The following is a 16,048-nucleotide window of genomic DNA, read 5'->3' on the forward strand; positions in this document are numbered from 1 at the left end:
TGTCGCACAGTTTTAGCCTGAGGGTTTCTGGTTTTAGCCTGGACGAGTAAATTGCATATATACTGCTTGCTCTTGGACTGTTGGACAGTACTCAGTACGGAATCTACGGATCCGGTTCCTCAGACTTGGCAGAGTTAAGCCACGGATAGAGTACCGCAAATTACCATAGCAAAACACCATAGCAAACCAATGTTGACATGCACGCGGGCTTTTACTGGCATACAAAATTTTAAGTTTTTGACAAAAGAAATATCACTCTATAAGAATGCAAGTAAAAATTCGATTTCTACCAGTTATACCAAAAAGTTAAACTGAAAACTAGCATATGCACATCTACATTTATTTTTGTTAGAAGTTGAGGTTGAATTTAAACATGTATATTTGTATAGTACAATATCTCATATTAATCAAAAAAAATTTAATTACTACACATGTGACATTTAAAAAATTAGATATCCACCGAGTGATAAAAATATTTTTCCTCTTTTTATTGTAGGTACATACTCTAACTTGGACAAATTTACGTTCCTTAAAAAATACCAAAAATACTACAAATCTATTATATATATAAAGTAACAGAAAAAGAAGACACCACGTTCGCTCTCATGGGCTAGAAAATCCCACGTTAATTGAAGGAAATAGAAAAAAAAGATAAATATTTTTTTAATTCAATCGGACAAGGACCAAGGTTTAGATAATTTTTTCGGACCAGGACCAGCATGTTGCAACGTGGCTTAGGACTCCGAAAAGGGGCAACACGTTCTATAAAAGATAAATATTGATTGATTGATTAAGCAGGTTATTAGTATCAAATGTAGGCCCTAATACCGAGAGGGTCAAAGAAAGTCCATGTGTAAATATATCTCAGATTAAAAAGTTTAAAATAATTGATATTGGGGGAATAGTCTATCTATAAATACAATTTAGAAATATCTAAAACAATCAAATTAGAAATACAATTTCGGAATTAAAATAAAGAAAAATAATAAAAAGATTCCACATGTAAATATAGTTTAGAAAATTCAAATCTCGGATTAAAAATTTTAAAATAATTGATATTGAGGGAAGACTCCATCTATAAATATATTTTGGAAAGATATAAATTTTTCTTAAAAATAGGAAGAATTAAGAGAAGAGTCAAATTATAAATACAATTTAGAAGTATATAAAATTTGAATTATAAATTCAATACTATACAGAAAAGAGTTTATGTACAGCTTAGAATACAAGGAAATAGGGTTCTATGTAAAAATATAATTTAGAAAATTTTGAATTCAAATTAAACAATTAAAAAGTAATTATTATCCAGATAAGAGACTCTATATAGATACAATTTATAATGGTGCTAGATGCACAATATGCACGGGCTACCATACTAGAAATTCTTGCGTTAATCAAAAAAGAGAGAAAAATATATACCGTTAGAATATGGTGGATTTATATTTTAATGGCTGAGATTGATAGGATACATATAAGGAAAGAAACAAATACCACACATATGCCTCTCCAACAATTAATACAGTTGATAAGCTACCAGACATGCTATAGAGATATTTTTTAAATATAATTAAAAAAAATAAATTCAAATTAACAATTCCAAAATAATCATTATCAAGATAAGAGACCCTAAATATATACTAGCTCCGTTTTATATCATAAGGCTTTCTAATCTTATCTAAATTTATTAATTGATAAATATATATAATTTTTATATATATGTCTAGATTCATTAGCATCCATATGAATTTAGACAGAGCTAGAAAGTCTTATATTTTAAAACGGATAGAGTATAATTTATAACTATGCTAGCCGCGCAATCTGCGTGGGCCACCGTGCAAGTTCATTAAAACTTTGTTATTTCTTTAGAATCTTAAGAAAACAAAAGGAAATAAAAAAAACAGTATACTAGCTATTCGTCAGGTACCGCAAAATTTGTCCACTAACTTTGCTTGGACGGCTTCACGGTCAAGTTAGACGGTGGAGCGTACGTACGAATGTACGTGTGGTTTTCAATCCACAACTACCAGAGTGAGCCACGTAGTTGCACGACTAGACCTAAAGTTTGTCCTGTAGCATCACTTTTTCCTAGGAAGTGGAGAAGATATGTGCACCGACAATTTTAATGTTATAGCGATAATTTTGCTACATACCAAAAGTAAGATTTTAAAATTGCCCTCTCATACACATAGCACGTGAACATACGTATCTTCTAACATGCCAAAAACGTAAATCCTAAACCGTACTTTTTCTTAAAAAAATGTATCTGTATGCGTAATATTAATATCATATTCACTTAACCTCTTTTAAACCCAAGAATTTTATCAGATCTCTTAGATATCCCTATTTTCCCATCTTTTTCTCCTCTATACTTATTATTTTCGTTAGTTGTCCACACTTTACCGCTAAATATTTCTAAAATAACTATATTACCCCTCCTCATAGTTATGTTCTAACTACTCCATAAATTTTCATATGGAAAAACTAACTAAAAGGATAGAATCATTTAACGCCAAACTTGAAAAACAATGTTTTTTATTTTTCCAATTACGATTAAATCCACAGATTAGTTTTACCAGAAAATTGAGAATTAAAACTATAAGTTATTTATGTTTAAATTTTATGGAACAATTTCGTTCTTACCCTATTTCAAATTCTACTGCTGATTTTACCTTTTCTTTTTAGGGTTTTTATGTTTACCCCTATTTTTTAACTGAACCAACAATTTGCCCCTCTTTTGGATGGAGGAATCTAACGGTGTCATATTGGAGGTTAAAAGTACTATTTTACCCTTTCTCAGGAATTTGAGAATGATTTAAAATTTTTGAGGAAATTTAATAGAGAAATTCATAAAAAAAGTGTATTTTTTGCGTAATTAAAAATCATAACCGAGAATTTCAGGGGGGATAAAAAACAGCCTATTGCAAATAATATTTTGTAAAAAGATGGATAAGAATATTTTGTTGTTGAGTCATTATTAATTTGCACTAGACACATGTTGAAATACAAATATACCACGATGAATATAGGGAAAATATTTATGGAGGAAAAATTATATGTGCATGTTAGTGGCATACGTAATAGTTTTGTTCGTAATAATGAGTAATAGTATATTTGTGATGCAACAATTAAAATGAAGTTGTTGTTACTTATTATTGATTTGAATTATTTGGTGAAGGGTGATATGACGGTATGTGTTGCAATGTCAAGAATTTTAAAAAGGTCATGTCAAAGTTTTCTTGTTTTCCATGTAACATGTCCTAAATGTCACAAATAGTCACAATTTTTTTCTCCTCCTGGTTTTCTCACGGTAACCGCGGTTTCGGCCCCAAAAACCACGCGGGAAACCACAGTTTCCGTCGTTCTCATGCGTTGTTCTGGCAAGCACTAGCCGCAGTTACCGCGCAAAACCACGCGGTAACAGCGAGAAATCATGCGGTTACCGTGATTATCGCAAGTTTGAATTCAAATTTTTGATTTTCAAATTTACCGCGGTTTTGCGGCATCCACGGTTACCACTCTGCCGCGGCACGGACGGCAGGACCGGTAAGTTGAACCCTGCTTCACATTCAAAATTCTTCTAATTTTATCTACACATACACTCTAACTCTCTTCTATTTCTTCCTATCTCTGTTCCAAAATAATCATTTCTAAGTTGTTTAACAGAGATTAGGGTTTAAAAAAAGATTGTTGTGTCCTTTAATAACAATCAATGGATAAAGATAAGAGGTAGGCAGAGGATAAAATAGAAAAATGAAGAAGTGATTTATAGGACAAGTAGGATAATAAATAGTGATATAGATGCTTATATTTTGAGACAAAATTAAAATGTGATACATGCTTATACTTTGGGACACATTGCATATTTGTTAAAAGACATATTAGTAATAAATCTTAATCTATGCTAAATCACCTACAAATACTTATATTTTAGGACAGAGGCAGTATCATCTCATCTTTTCGGTTATGCTTATGTATAAAAAATTAAATTTTTTAACTTTAAAACTGAAATTGATTTTTGAGTTTTTTCACTAAAGTTTATTTTCTAGCCTTGGCTTTTAAATCATTAAGAATATATATATAAAAGTTTTATTTACTAAACTATTTTTAGTTTATTTTTCGATATTATGATTAATTTTTGGATGCCTTGTTTTCTTCGCTCTTAATACATTCTCCCCACTGAGATAGGCGTTTCTGTTTTTAACCAGCCAACCTGGGTTTGTTGGTGTGCAACCTCAAGCCTGACCAAAATACTTCGGCATCAACAGAAGTTCCATTTGCGTTTTTATGTGTGGTATGCTCGGCCGGGAACAATCCATATGCATGTAAGCAGTGGACATTCTTTTGTGCTTTCAAGCGTATGTTGCTATGGAGTACTTTTCCTTTCTGTATTATAATTTGAGTCCGAACATTTTGCTTTGTACTCACTTTCTGCTTTTAATATTTGCAGAATCAACCGATGGGTTGTAAACCATTTCTTTGTATACTTACTGTACATTGCAAAAGTTTCAACATATATGAATGTATGTATGTGCCGCGTTTTAGTGATCAAAATCTTATTATGCAATTTTAACAAACATTATGGTCACATCTCACTCTCTCTCCCTGAATATCAATCTTCTGGCTTCAGGGGGATATCATGTCATCCTGTTGTCATTCTTCAGTTACTCGTTGTATCTGTCTTCCTACATATGCACAGCAGCACATGCAATTTCAGCTTTCGACTAATGTACATATCACAATCAGAGCCCTAACAAAATATAGTAGACAATTGTGACAGGAAGTGATATAAATATCCCAAGAATAACCCTGCAATGCACGAAAAGAAATTGAACAGTCAGATGGGCTCTCGGAGAACCAAGCAGTGAAACACTGTAGTACATTCTGAAACTTGAGAGTATAAGGACATTCCCAACCCATAACACTAGATATAGTTTCTATAAACTTCACATCATCAAAAAAACTATTACTAGACACCACTTTTCCAATACAAACACTACTATTTCGTACTTCAATTTAATGCTACTTATCTCATATAATATCTTGAATGTTGTGTAGAAACCATATCTCATGCAAAACATGGTTTCATTCTCTTTCCTCATTTATTCACTTGCCACATAATTTTTATCCTAGATGGTAACTTATTTAATGTTATAGACACTATTCTAGTCATTGGTTTGGAAATGTCCTAAGGTACGTAAATAGTAATTAAGAAGCAAATTACCCTGTGCTCATGATGTCTGCCTGAACCTTATACTCTTCAGCGTACACAAATGAAGTCACGGCCAGGGGTAAAGCCGCCTGCATGTGAAATTTGTGGTTAGAGAAACTCTCCTGTATTGGCACCCCAAGCAAAATATGTTTTAACTTTGAGGTAACAAAAATTATATAAAATTTTGGTACCTAAGGTACATTAGATTTTAAGGTATTAAATTTTTATATTGAAAAATATGATAAGTAAGGTATTTTTTAAGTACGGTAAAAAGAAACTCATCAAAATAAGTTGGCTAGATTTCTACAGTTCTGTCTACTCGTGTTAATAGTATATCACATCAAACAAGGGTGCCCATGATGTGCTAGAAAGTACTCTACTTGAATGCTACCACCTGCAACTGACTTTCGTTCTTGGATGTCTCACTTCTACAAACGTGAACAAACATCTTTCACCATGCCAGATTTTCCGTTATCTGCCAACTGAAATGGCGGCTAGAACACTATCTGTCAAGGAAAAAAAAAACTATTTCGCCGAGCATACTGGCCTTATGGTTTTCTCCATGTAATTTTCAGTTCATGTGTAAATTTAGTTTCATAGCTGCCGTGTGCGGTTCAGGTAATTTCAATGGATGAAAATGTGCAGGGTCGATCTGTGAACTGTAAGGTAATCTGCCCGTGTGCGCTCACCTGAACGACAGCGATGTGCAGAAGCGTGCCGTGCATGCCGATGACGAGCGAGGCGAACAGCATCACAACAGGGCCTATCAGAAACTTGATGACCATCGAGAACGACGCGATCTTGTAGCCGCACGGCACGAACCGCGACTGCCGCGCTATGAATGTCCCTGCAGAAACGCGAAAATTCAGGCTTAAATTAGCAGATGACGAGGCAACGAGTTTAGTTTTTTCGTGAAAAAATGTCAAACGACATATTTAAAAACAAAAAATAATTTATAAATAAAATTTTTATATACATATTATTAACGAACTAAAAATCAATACTACAAAATAAACATTGAAAAAAAAATCTCAAAATCAATTCTAAAATTAATATTAAAATTTTAAATTTTGGTTTATAACTGTTTACAGAGACGAAAAGATATGGTCGAATAATTTTTCCTGTTTGGAGCAAGCATACTGCTTGGGCTTTCTTGCAGGTCCAAATGTAAACTGAGATGCCGTCGTCACACTAACCTGAAGAAAACATGCTTAGGCCAACAGCTGTGGTGCGAATGGTGAACAGGGAGTCCTCAACAATTTTTGGCATCGTGAATCCCCACCTGCAAAATAAAAACACGAGTGCGTGCCCGTTAAAGATCGATTTTTTTTTATGATTTCAGGGGAGAAAAATATAGAATAAAATTATGAAGAACAAATATTGTAAGCATGAGACGTGGATGAAAAGGACGTACTTGAATGCGATTAGAGACCAGATGAGGCCAAGGAAGCTTGCATAGGTATTCGGAATCTGCAGGAGCTTCTTCACTGCCATCCAGACAACGTGCTTCATCGACGGCGCCGGCGCCGAGGCCTCCTCCACCGTAGCGTCCGCGCCATCGCTGGCCTCCTTGGCGGCCGCCGCCGTCTCGCCGGGGAAGCCGTCTCGTGCCGTGGACGCCGTCATCTCGGTGATTTCGATGCTCACCGCCACTTCTTGCGGCCGGTCGGCCGCGACATTGCCGGCGCCGTTCGCTTCAGGGGCGGCGCCTTTCTCCGCCGCCGCGGCTTTCACAGGCGACGAAGGGCTGATCTTGGCGCAGCCGTCCAACGCCGGCGCCGGCGCCGCCGCGGCTCTGCGCGCGGCCATGTACTCGTAGAGGAAGATGACGACGTTGTACCAGATGCAGAACTGCATGACGACGATCTGCTTCATGAGCTCCTTGGACACGGGCCCGTACATGCCGTTGAGGAGCGGCACCCCCATGATGATGGTGTTGGGCAGCGACGCGACGGAGAAGCAGGTGATCACCCACTGCAGCGGGGACGGCGCCGCCGCCCCCTTGGCCCCGGCGCGGCGGCGCGAGCGCTCCCAGAGCGCCCACGCCATGAGGCCGAGCAGCAGCACGGCCTTCTGCAGCGTGTCGGCGGCGACGAGGCGGCCGTTCATCTTGTATATGTCGTTGGTGGAGACCATGTCGAAGATGAGCACCGGCACGGCGTAGAGCGCCACGAAGTGGTTGATCCCGGCGCACTGCTCGTTGGAGAAGGCCTTGAGCCACCGCACCGACGCGTACCCGAGCGCCGCCGCCGTGTACAGCGGCACCATCGCCTCCACCACCGCGTACACCTCCGAACCCGTAATCATCTTTGCTGCCCTAGCTAGCTCAACCACTAGATCAACGGTGGTAATAGATTAGATAAGATAAGACTGGACGAGGATCTCCTGATGATACTTTGCTAATCACTACTAGTAGTGTGTGTTGTAGTGTGATGAGTTCGTGTTTCATCGGCTTGAACGGACGTGTGCATATATATAGATAGTAGATTGCGAGTTGACGCAGACATGGCACAGCGTTCGTTCAATTCGTAAGCCAGGTCGATCGATCGATCCGGTGGTTTTTTTTGTGTCCATGGTTTTGGATCATGGAAAAAGACAGGTTTTCGCACGGAGGAGATGGAGAAACTGGAAAGGTATAAGCTAGCCGTTCATTTCCTTTTGTACTACGTATGTAACGCATTACGCAGATAGATGGATTCGTGCGTTAGCAGAGGCTCTGGGGTGGTGACGCCACTGGGGATGATCAAGCAGCGCAACAAAAGCGTGGGTTGTCCTCCTGGTGCTGGAGACACTAGCTAGCTACCGCGGCTCTCTGTGCTGTACACGTACAGTACACATGCTGGCCTCTGCGTCGTACAGCCGTAGATATTAATTAAACTTTCACCAGCTGGATTCCTCTTTCTTTTTTTCTTTTTCATACAGATAATCATTGCGACGCATTTTAGTTGCTCTGCATATAGCTAGGTTATCGCATATATGCATGCATCGATCGTTAATCAGTAGTAGTACTAGCTAGCTAGGGAAAAAGTCATAGGATCGACAAGCTGTGTGTTCCCGAGCTTTATACGTGTAGAGTAGTATTTGCTTTTGTATTCTCTGCTCATGGTCAGATCGATTGATCATCCGTATGTGTTTTCTTTTCCGTAGCCACATGCACTCGCGTGCTGTGCGTTGAGTGGTGAATCGCATGGAAATAGTCTACAAATCACATGGAAATGGGAATATCTGAAAACTAGCGAACTCCCATACCAGCGATTTTCCCCTGGGTTTTGCACAGTTTTGGTTTTAATTTGAATGACGATTAGCTACGTAGTACGTGTTAGTGTGTTACTACTACTCCAGTACATATAGTGTTGCGACGGCCAAGTTTGACGAGGAGTCCTCCACTATAACCGCACCAAATGTACGACCTCGATCAAAAAAGGGTCGCCATGCACGCGTGCATGTGTAGATCGTTGTGCCATGTTAGACCAGAATTCAGAGCCTTTTCTTGTCACGACCAGAACCCCAGTACGTAAGTGCCGGAAGCTAGTATGTTGCTTCGCTTAATTGAGTCAATTCTGTTATCTCACACCCTTTTTTCTGCCCAACCGAGACATTAAAAAGGCTTACAGGAGTACTACTGGTTCCTGGCTGCTGCATCGCTCTGGCTAGTGGTGATGACGCGGGAACCGGAGAGGAACAGTTTTTGGCATATCGGTGGACATTAATCCGTGTGCTTGTATTCTATGTAAATAATTATTAAAAAATATAGAAAAATTTGATAAGATAGATTAATATGAGCTATATCACTCCACAAACATACAAATTTAAATTCAACTTCTACATGTTGTAGCAAAAAACAAACAAAACTGAAACCAAGTATACACATATTTATAATTGTTTTTGTTATTTTTACTACAGCTTGTAGAAGTTGAATTTAAATTTGCATATTTGTGGAGTGATATAACTCATATTTATCTATCTTATTAAATTTTTTCATATTTTTATAACTATTTAGATGACATGTAAGCAACAGGTGAATATCCACCCATATAATAAAAAACCGTTTCTAGGAACCGTATCCTATGCAGTCGACTACATACAAACTCGTCGCTCATATATGAGCCCGAAGGCGCTGGACATATGTCAGCGACGATCCGAATATGCGTTGGGGCGTCGCCTGCTGCTAGTTGCTAGGTCTGCACTTCGAAAAAAGGCACAAGCTAGCAGCGGAAATATTTGAATACTGTCAAAAAGAAGTTCCCCTGTGTACAGCGCTCTGACCATCTAGAGTTTATGCGAATTTCACAGTTGCCACTATACTCAATGCAGCATGATTCTGCCTATATACCTAGCAAGTGCGTGCTGCTTTAATCTCTCTCCATGAAATAAAAGTTGTTTATTCCGAGACTTCTCCATTCCATTGGTAAAGATCGAGCTCCTCGAATAAACTAATCTTGGAGCACTCCGTTTAACCGACGAATCGTTTGATGCTGGTCGTGCATGGTGGGATGCCGCATTTGTTACTAAAAACTTACGAGGAAAACCTAATTATGCGTGGGAATCGACGTGGTGTCCACACAAGATTTCCACCTCTTAAAACCCCATTTCGTGCAAGTTGTTTGGTACGGCATTGTCACCAGCCGCCTGCCGCCGCCGTTTTAGGATAAAAGAACAACTGTCGGCCATTCGTGCGCCACTATATATGGCTGCTATGCTAGCTACGTTAAAAATGCGATGCATCTGGTTCGGCGTCGCCACTGGCCCATGGAACATTAATCAATCGATCGCTGCATCACTAGCTGAAAACTATGATATATCTCGGCCGTCCATACTTGGATCCGATGGCCTATAATCACTGGTGCATATTGCACAGTGATTTGGCACAGTAATAAATATGCAACGATGCCAGGTGGATCCCTTGATTTCTCATCATGCATGTGGCGCTAGTGCAAATGTTTAGGTAACAACAGCGGGAAACAGTTTTTAGTACACGGGTGGACATCTACCCGTGTGCTTGTATGTTATGTAAATAGTCATAAAAAAATATAAAAAAATTGACAAGATAGATACATATGAGTTGTATCACTCTACAAACATGCAAGTTAAAATTCAATCTCTATAAGTTGTAGCAAAAAAATAAACAAAACTGAGACTAAGTATACGCATATTCATAATTGTTTTTGTTATTTTTACTATAACTTGTAGAAGTTGAATTTAAACTTGTGTGTTTGTGAAGAGATATAACTCATATTTATCTATGTTGTTAATTTTTTTTATATTATTTAATGACTATTTAGATGACATGTAAACAATGGATGGACATCCATCCATGTGCTAAAAAACTGCTTCCAACAACTGCAGCACCCATCCTGTCCAACAGCTGGGCTCCCGAGTGACCCGCCCCACTTTCATCTTTTTGCTTTTGCTTATATTTGTATTTAAAATTTGAATTTTTAATTTTAAAATTTAGGTTTTTTTAATTGTAATTTAATTTTTATCCTTTGTTTTATCACATATAAAAATTATTCATAAATTATTTTTTATTTTTAAATATGTCGTTTGCAATCACTCCTGCTGATTGTCCAGCAATTTTACTTCATGCCATTTTGTTTCCTTTCAAAAAAGATTTACTGCCTGCCATTTGGATTTTTTGAAGGTAAGTGCTTATAATCACCCAGGCTGGAGGAAACTGAAGTCGAAATAAGATCACATGGTTCGCGCCGCGGATGATCTTGCGTGTCCTTCCTTTCTGCCTGCGTTACTCCTACATAGTTTGGTCCCAAACTACACGAGAGAACAAGTATTTCTAGCTGGTCGGTTCCTTATTCTCGCCAAACATTTTGAAAATACCGGCACCTAGCCAAATGTGAGAAATTTACGTATGCAATGAAACAAATGTGAGGGACTATACAACATAGGACTTAGCTTGACTTTGCCAGTGTAAGGGTGACCAGAAATGCCGGACCTTTTTTTTTTATTTGAGGATGCAGAAAAATATTGGCTGCATTTTACATTTTTGGGGGCTTGGTGATGTCATAGACATAACTGTAATTATTTCAGATGAGAATTATGCACCAAAAGGGCATTCGCCCACTGAACGAATTCAAACTCGAATTGTACTCATCTGGTTGGATTCATACCTAGATTTGGAACCTCCGGTCATACGTATTGGGCTTGGAATATAGTAATAGCATTAGACTAACAATTCAAAAGTCTCGCGCGTGTTCTTGGAGGTCTTGTTGGACTAAACTTTAGAATACGGCAGTCCTGATTCCTGAACTTGTGCAGTATCAGAACGACAGAACCCAGTTTATGCCCAAACTGCAGATGAAAATCAGGCCCAACATTGTCACGGTAGACTGGCAACCAGGACAAGCCCAACACAGAGATTTCTGAGACCAAACTTGTATATCGGGAGTTTTTTTTTTTCCGGGTATTACCACGTACATATACCTAATATATGATAAAGTCGAATGAAAACAAAATTTATATCTATATAGTAGACCTTGACAAGATGTACTTGACAACTTTTTTATTTGAGATCATTTAAGAATCCAAATACTCGTTAAAAATGTCATATCTAAATTTAAAATCAAACTTGTAAAACTTGGGTAGATCAACAATTTTAGAGCTGATGATTTTTATTTGGAATCATTTGGACTAAAAAACATTACAAGTTTTGGAGAGGTGGAATAACACCTTTAATTAATTTTGTACATATTGTTTAATCCTTCATTTTATTTTAAAAATATATAAATACTATTTATTTTGTTGTGACTTGTTTTATTGAAGATACTATAAGTGAGGGTTTTTTTTTGCAAATTTGCATACATTTTTTATAAGTTAAATTGTTAAGCGCAATGTCTAAAATTAACCTCGTCAAATATTTTATGAACAAAGGAAGTATTAGTGCCAATAAAGCTATTATACAAACTATAAAATGGAAAGTTATATCCACTGTCCAACCAACATGCCAACAGATACAGACTCATGACAGGTACAACCAAACACCCAAACAAGTCACACTTGAACACACTTCTAGTTTAGTTCATGCTTAACGGGCTTAGTTACTCCTCGTATAGCACGAGGTTGCCTTTTAAATTGTTAAACCATATGTTTTATACAAAACTTTCTGTGTTGTTCTTTAAAATAATCAAGTGAGTACGTTTTTTCAAGTTTTTAATTATCAATACTTAATTAATCGTACTCTTAATTATTTTCTCATTTTATGTCCAGCTAATTATATAATTTTAGGCGCCGAAAAGAACAGAGTCTTAGACTAGCTATGTAGTTCATTTGAGCCAGGCGAGAACTATCAAGCAACCTATTACTTCGTCTGTGTACAGGATCAACCTAATTAAAGAAAAATCAGGTGACCTTTGAATAGCAAAGGTGAAGTTCTTATGGGCCGCTTTTTTTATATAGTTTTTTTATATACCTGGATCATCGGCTCTAGTGTTAGTTCCATAGGGGGCAACCGAGACTGAGGTGCTGGTTCAACCTGAATTGCTCTCTGATCGATTTGGAGAGAGGTGTCACTGTTATAGCTTGCCTCCAGCTCTCCTCCTATCCTTCCTGGGTCAGATTGCAACCCTGCTCGAGACGGCAGCCCCAGCCCGGAAAAGGGCGTCCCCGGATACACACGCAAAAAGCATCGAAAGTCCTCCCCGTCTTTTGCCGAACTGCCGGTCCTCTCCTCTTAACTCCGCCGCGGCAGTACCGTTTACCGGCGAGCGGAGCGGAGCCAAGTCCACGAACTCAGCACCAGCATTCTGTTATTGCGGCCGAACGCGACAGGGGAATTCAGTGTTCGCTCGCCACAGTTTTCAAACTGGCACGTACTATAGTACTACGGTACTCCGGTACATGCCGTGGAATTTACTCAATTCATTCTAAAATATAAAATACAAATACAAATATAAGTATTTCTAAATTATTTAGCATACATGAAGAACATGTTAAAATATTCTCTTTTTAGTTGCTACAGTGATTGAATTTTACAATGATTAGATTTTTTAACTAAGTATTTAATTGACGAATGATTAAAATCATGGTAATGCAAATCATGAGAATTAGTAAAAGGAAATGTTTATATTTTAGGTCGGAGGAGGGAGATAGACATCAGTCGGACAACAAATGGGCAACGAAGTTAGAGAACTGTTTCTCACAATTCTTGGCTGCAGCCTGCACCCCCCCCCCCCCCCCCCTGAAGTGTCGGTACCAACCAACCAACCAATCAGCTCAACTGCTCCAGGGTGAGTGCACGGATGAAGTCCGTTACTTGCATGTCATCTAAACAGTAATTAAAAAATATAAAAAAAATTGATAAGATAGTTTGATATGAGTTATATCACTTCACCATTATACAAGTTTAAATTTAACTTCTATAAGTTGTAGCAAAAATAATTATAAATATGCGTATAATTAGTTTCAGTCTTATTTATTTTTTTGCTACAACTTGTAGAAGTTGAATTTAAACTTACATGTCTGTAAAGTGATATAACTCATATTAATCTATCTTGTTAATTTTTGTCATATTTTTTATGACTATTTAGATGGCATGCAAGCACATGTATGTATAGGGTGTATATATGTCCTTGTCCTAAAAAACCGTTTCCCATGAGTGCACATGTCGCACATTCAACACACTGCTGCCCAGTTTAGAGGTCTTGATTCGGACTTTTCGGAGCACATGACAAGCAAAAGAATCAGATCCGGTCATCGAGCTGCAAGTTCCTAGTGACACGCGCAGCACATTACAGAAGCCAGAAGGTACTGTGTTGATATCATGATATGCCTTTGCAATGCTCTGGTAGAAACACTCTTAAGAAATAAAAATTTCAGGTTTCTGAAAAATGAAAAACAGTAATAACTATTTGTACTGCTGATAGTGGTAGCGCGAGAGAAGTGGCTCCTCCAGTTCTGCAAGTGTATTTAGGTGCAGATGCTTCTTATACAACCGATTCTTGTTGACTTTTGTGTGAATCCAAAGAATGGGACAAGGTGTGAGAGCACCAAACCGGGGTCCAGCTCCGCGGAGAGCAACCTCATACCCACCCCTTATAGATGTACTCCAATAGAGATTGGATGTACTCTCCGGTAGTGAGTGCTTGCACAAGTGCAATGGATACCAATATCCCAAGGCAATAAGAGCCACAATATATGAAGCTCGTAGCAGCTGAAACACAATCCATCCATTGGCCAATCTTATAAAACTGATTTACTACATTTTCGTACTGGATGAAAATGGATGTACTCCATGGTACAGAGCTAATATTACTGGAGGACAATGTAGACAATTTCATATACCGTCAAAGTAACTACAAGTGGCAAAAATTTACTCGTATTTTCATATGTCCGACACAAAGATCGCATCTTTCCTGTATTTATTTGCCGTACTATCACAAATTAAGACAAGAAATGAACAGATTTTGCATCAAACTAGTAGAGGATCACACATTGATGAATTCATTAGAAACCGACCGGATTGCGTGTGCTGCTGGACCAGATCCCACACTTTAGGCCTGGTTGTCACTCTTGCGGTCGCCGTGCGAGTCACGCTCCTGCAGCAGTGAGCCGGCCTCCTCGTCGGCCTGGGCCGCCTTCTTCTGTGCCTCCTTGGCCTTGAGCGCCTGCAGCTTGACGTGGTTGTAGTATCCTACACCGAGGAACGCAATCCCGTACCCGAACAGGTTGATCGGGGTGACCGTGTCCCGGATCACGGACCACGAGAAGGCGATGAGCAGCCAATCCTTGACAACACCGGCGACGTTCATGGTGAGCGCGGACGTCTTGCCGACGAGCAAGAAGACTGCCAGGTTGAGCGCGAAGGCGCAGAGGGAGTTAGTCCCGAAGATGAAGAAGTCTGGCTGGAATGTGCCGACGGCGCGCAGCCTGGGCAGCTCGACGAAAGCCCAGGGCACGAGGAGGAAGGCGAGGCAGCATGGCGCGACGTAGTAGAGCGAAGTGATGGGGTTGAGCGAGATCCCCTTGGAGGTGAGGAGGATCTGGATGAGCACGAGGCGCGTGGCCTCGAAGGCGACGGCGGCGAGCTGGAGCGCAACGCCGCGGGCGTCAAAGCGGGCCTCGCCGTAGGCGGCGATGGCGACGCCGAAGGAGATGGAGAGCATGTTGAGCATGGAGGAGGACTTGAAGTTCTCCTTCTTGAAGAGGACGCCGATGGAGTAGACGGCGACAGGCATGAGCGCCTTGAGCATCTGGATGAAGGAGACGGAGAGGTAGATGTACGCGGAGTTGGAGAACCAGAGGGAGAGCGAGTAGAGCGCGCCGATGGGGAGCACGGAGGAGGTGTAGAGCTGCGGCGTCATGGCGGGGGACGACGGGAGGTCCACGACGCGGAAGAGCCGGACGAGCGCGACGGCGAGCGACGAGCAGAACGCCATGTGCACCATGGTGAGCGAGATGGGGAAGGGCCAGTTGTACATCTTGGGGTCGAGGATGTACTTGTTGTAGACGATGACCGTGAAGGAGAGGAAGATCCACACCGCCACGTACATGTACGACACCAGCACCTTCCGGATCACCGACTCCGACATGCCCCCCTCGCCGCCGCCGCCGCCGCCCTCCTTCCCCATGGCCATCCCCCCGCCGCCGCTCCTCGGTCTACGGCTCCGGCGAGGCGGTGGATCTGGGCGGGTCCCGCCTCCCGCGCCGCTTGCGAGACGGTGTGCTGGGTGGAGTGTGAGATCTGGGCAGGGCGCAGGGGAGGAGGAGGAGGCGGATCTGGCTGGAGAGGTAGGTGGAGGAGGAGGAGGGGTTTCGTTTCCAAATCGATCGGCGGTGCGAGGAGCGGAGGAGGGAGGAGATGATGGCCACGTGGAGAAAATAGCCCCT

At 40.2% G+C, this 16,048-nt stretch overlaps 2 protein-coding genes across 3 annotated transcripts; both read right to left on the minus strand.

The window, feature by feature from the left end:
- Window positions 1–4,405: 4,405 nt before the first annotated feature.
- LOC102713416 (probable auxin efflux carrier component 9) lies at window positions 4,406–7,808 on the minus strand. Of its 2 annotated transcripts, none has more exons than XM_015840154.1 (5): window positions 6,624–7,808; window positions 6,406–6,491; window positions 5,899–6,056; window positions 5,222–5,298; window positions 4,406–4,682 (listed from the first exon to the last, which is right to left on the minus strand). In XM_015840154.1, the coding sequence occupies exons 1-5, from the start codon at window positions 7,514–7,516 to the stop codon at window positions 4,658–4,660; spliced, it is 1,239 nt and encodes a 412-aa protein (XP_015695640.1). In that variant the 5' UTR covers window positions 7,517–7,808; the 3' UTR covers window positions 4,406–4,657. The 2 variants fall into 2 exon arrangements, with proteins under 2 accessions (XP_015695640.1, XP_006644857.1); XM_006644794.2 differs by having other exon boundaries at window positions 4,406–4,806.
- Window positions 7,809–14,349: 6,541 nt separating this feature from the next.
- On the minus strand, window positions 14,350–16,048 carry LOC102713687 (probable sugar phosphate/phosphate translocator At2g25520). The gene has a single exon (XM_006644795.3). It carries the CDS (start codon window positions 15,793–15,795, stop codon window positions 14,713–14,715), a length of 1,083 nt encoding a protein of 360 aa, XP_006644858.2. The 5' UTR covers window positions 15,796–16,048; the 3' UTR covers window positions 14,350–14,712.

Source organism: Oryza brachyantha, chromosome 1, assembly GCF_000231095.2.
Source record: "Oryza brachyantha chromosome 1, ObraRS2, whole genome shotgun sequence".
Taxonomy (NCBI): domain Eukaryota; kingdom Viridiplantae; phylum Streptophyta; class Magnoliopsida; order Poales; family Poaceae; genus Oryza; species Oryza brachyantha.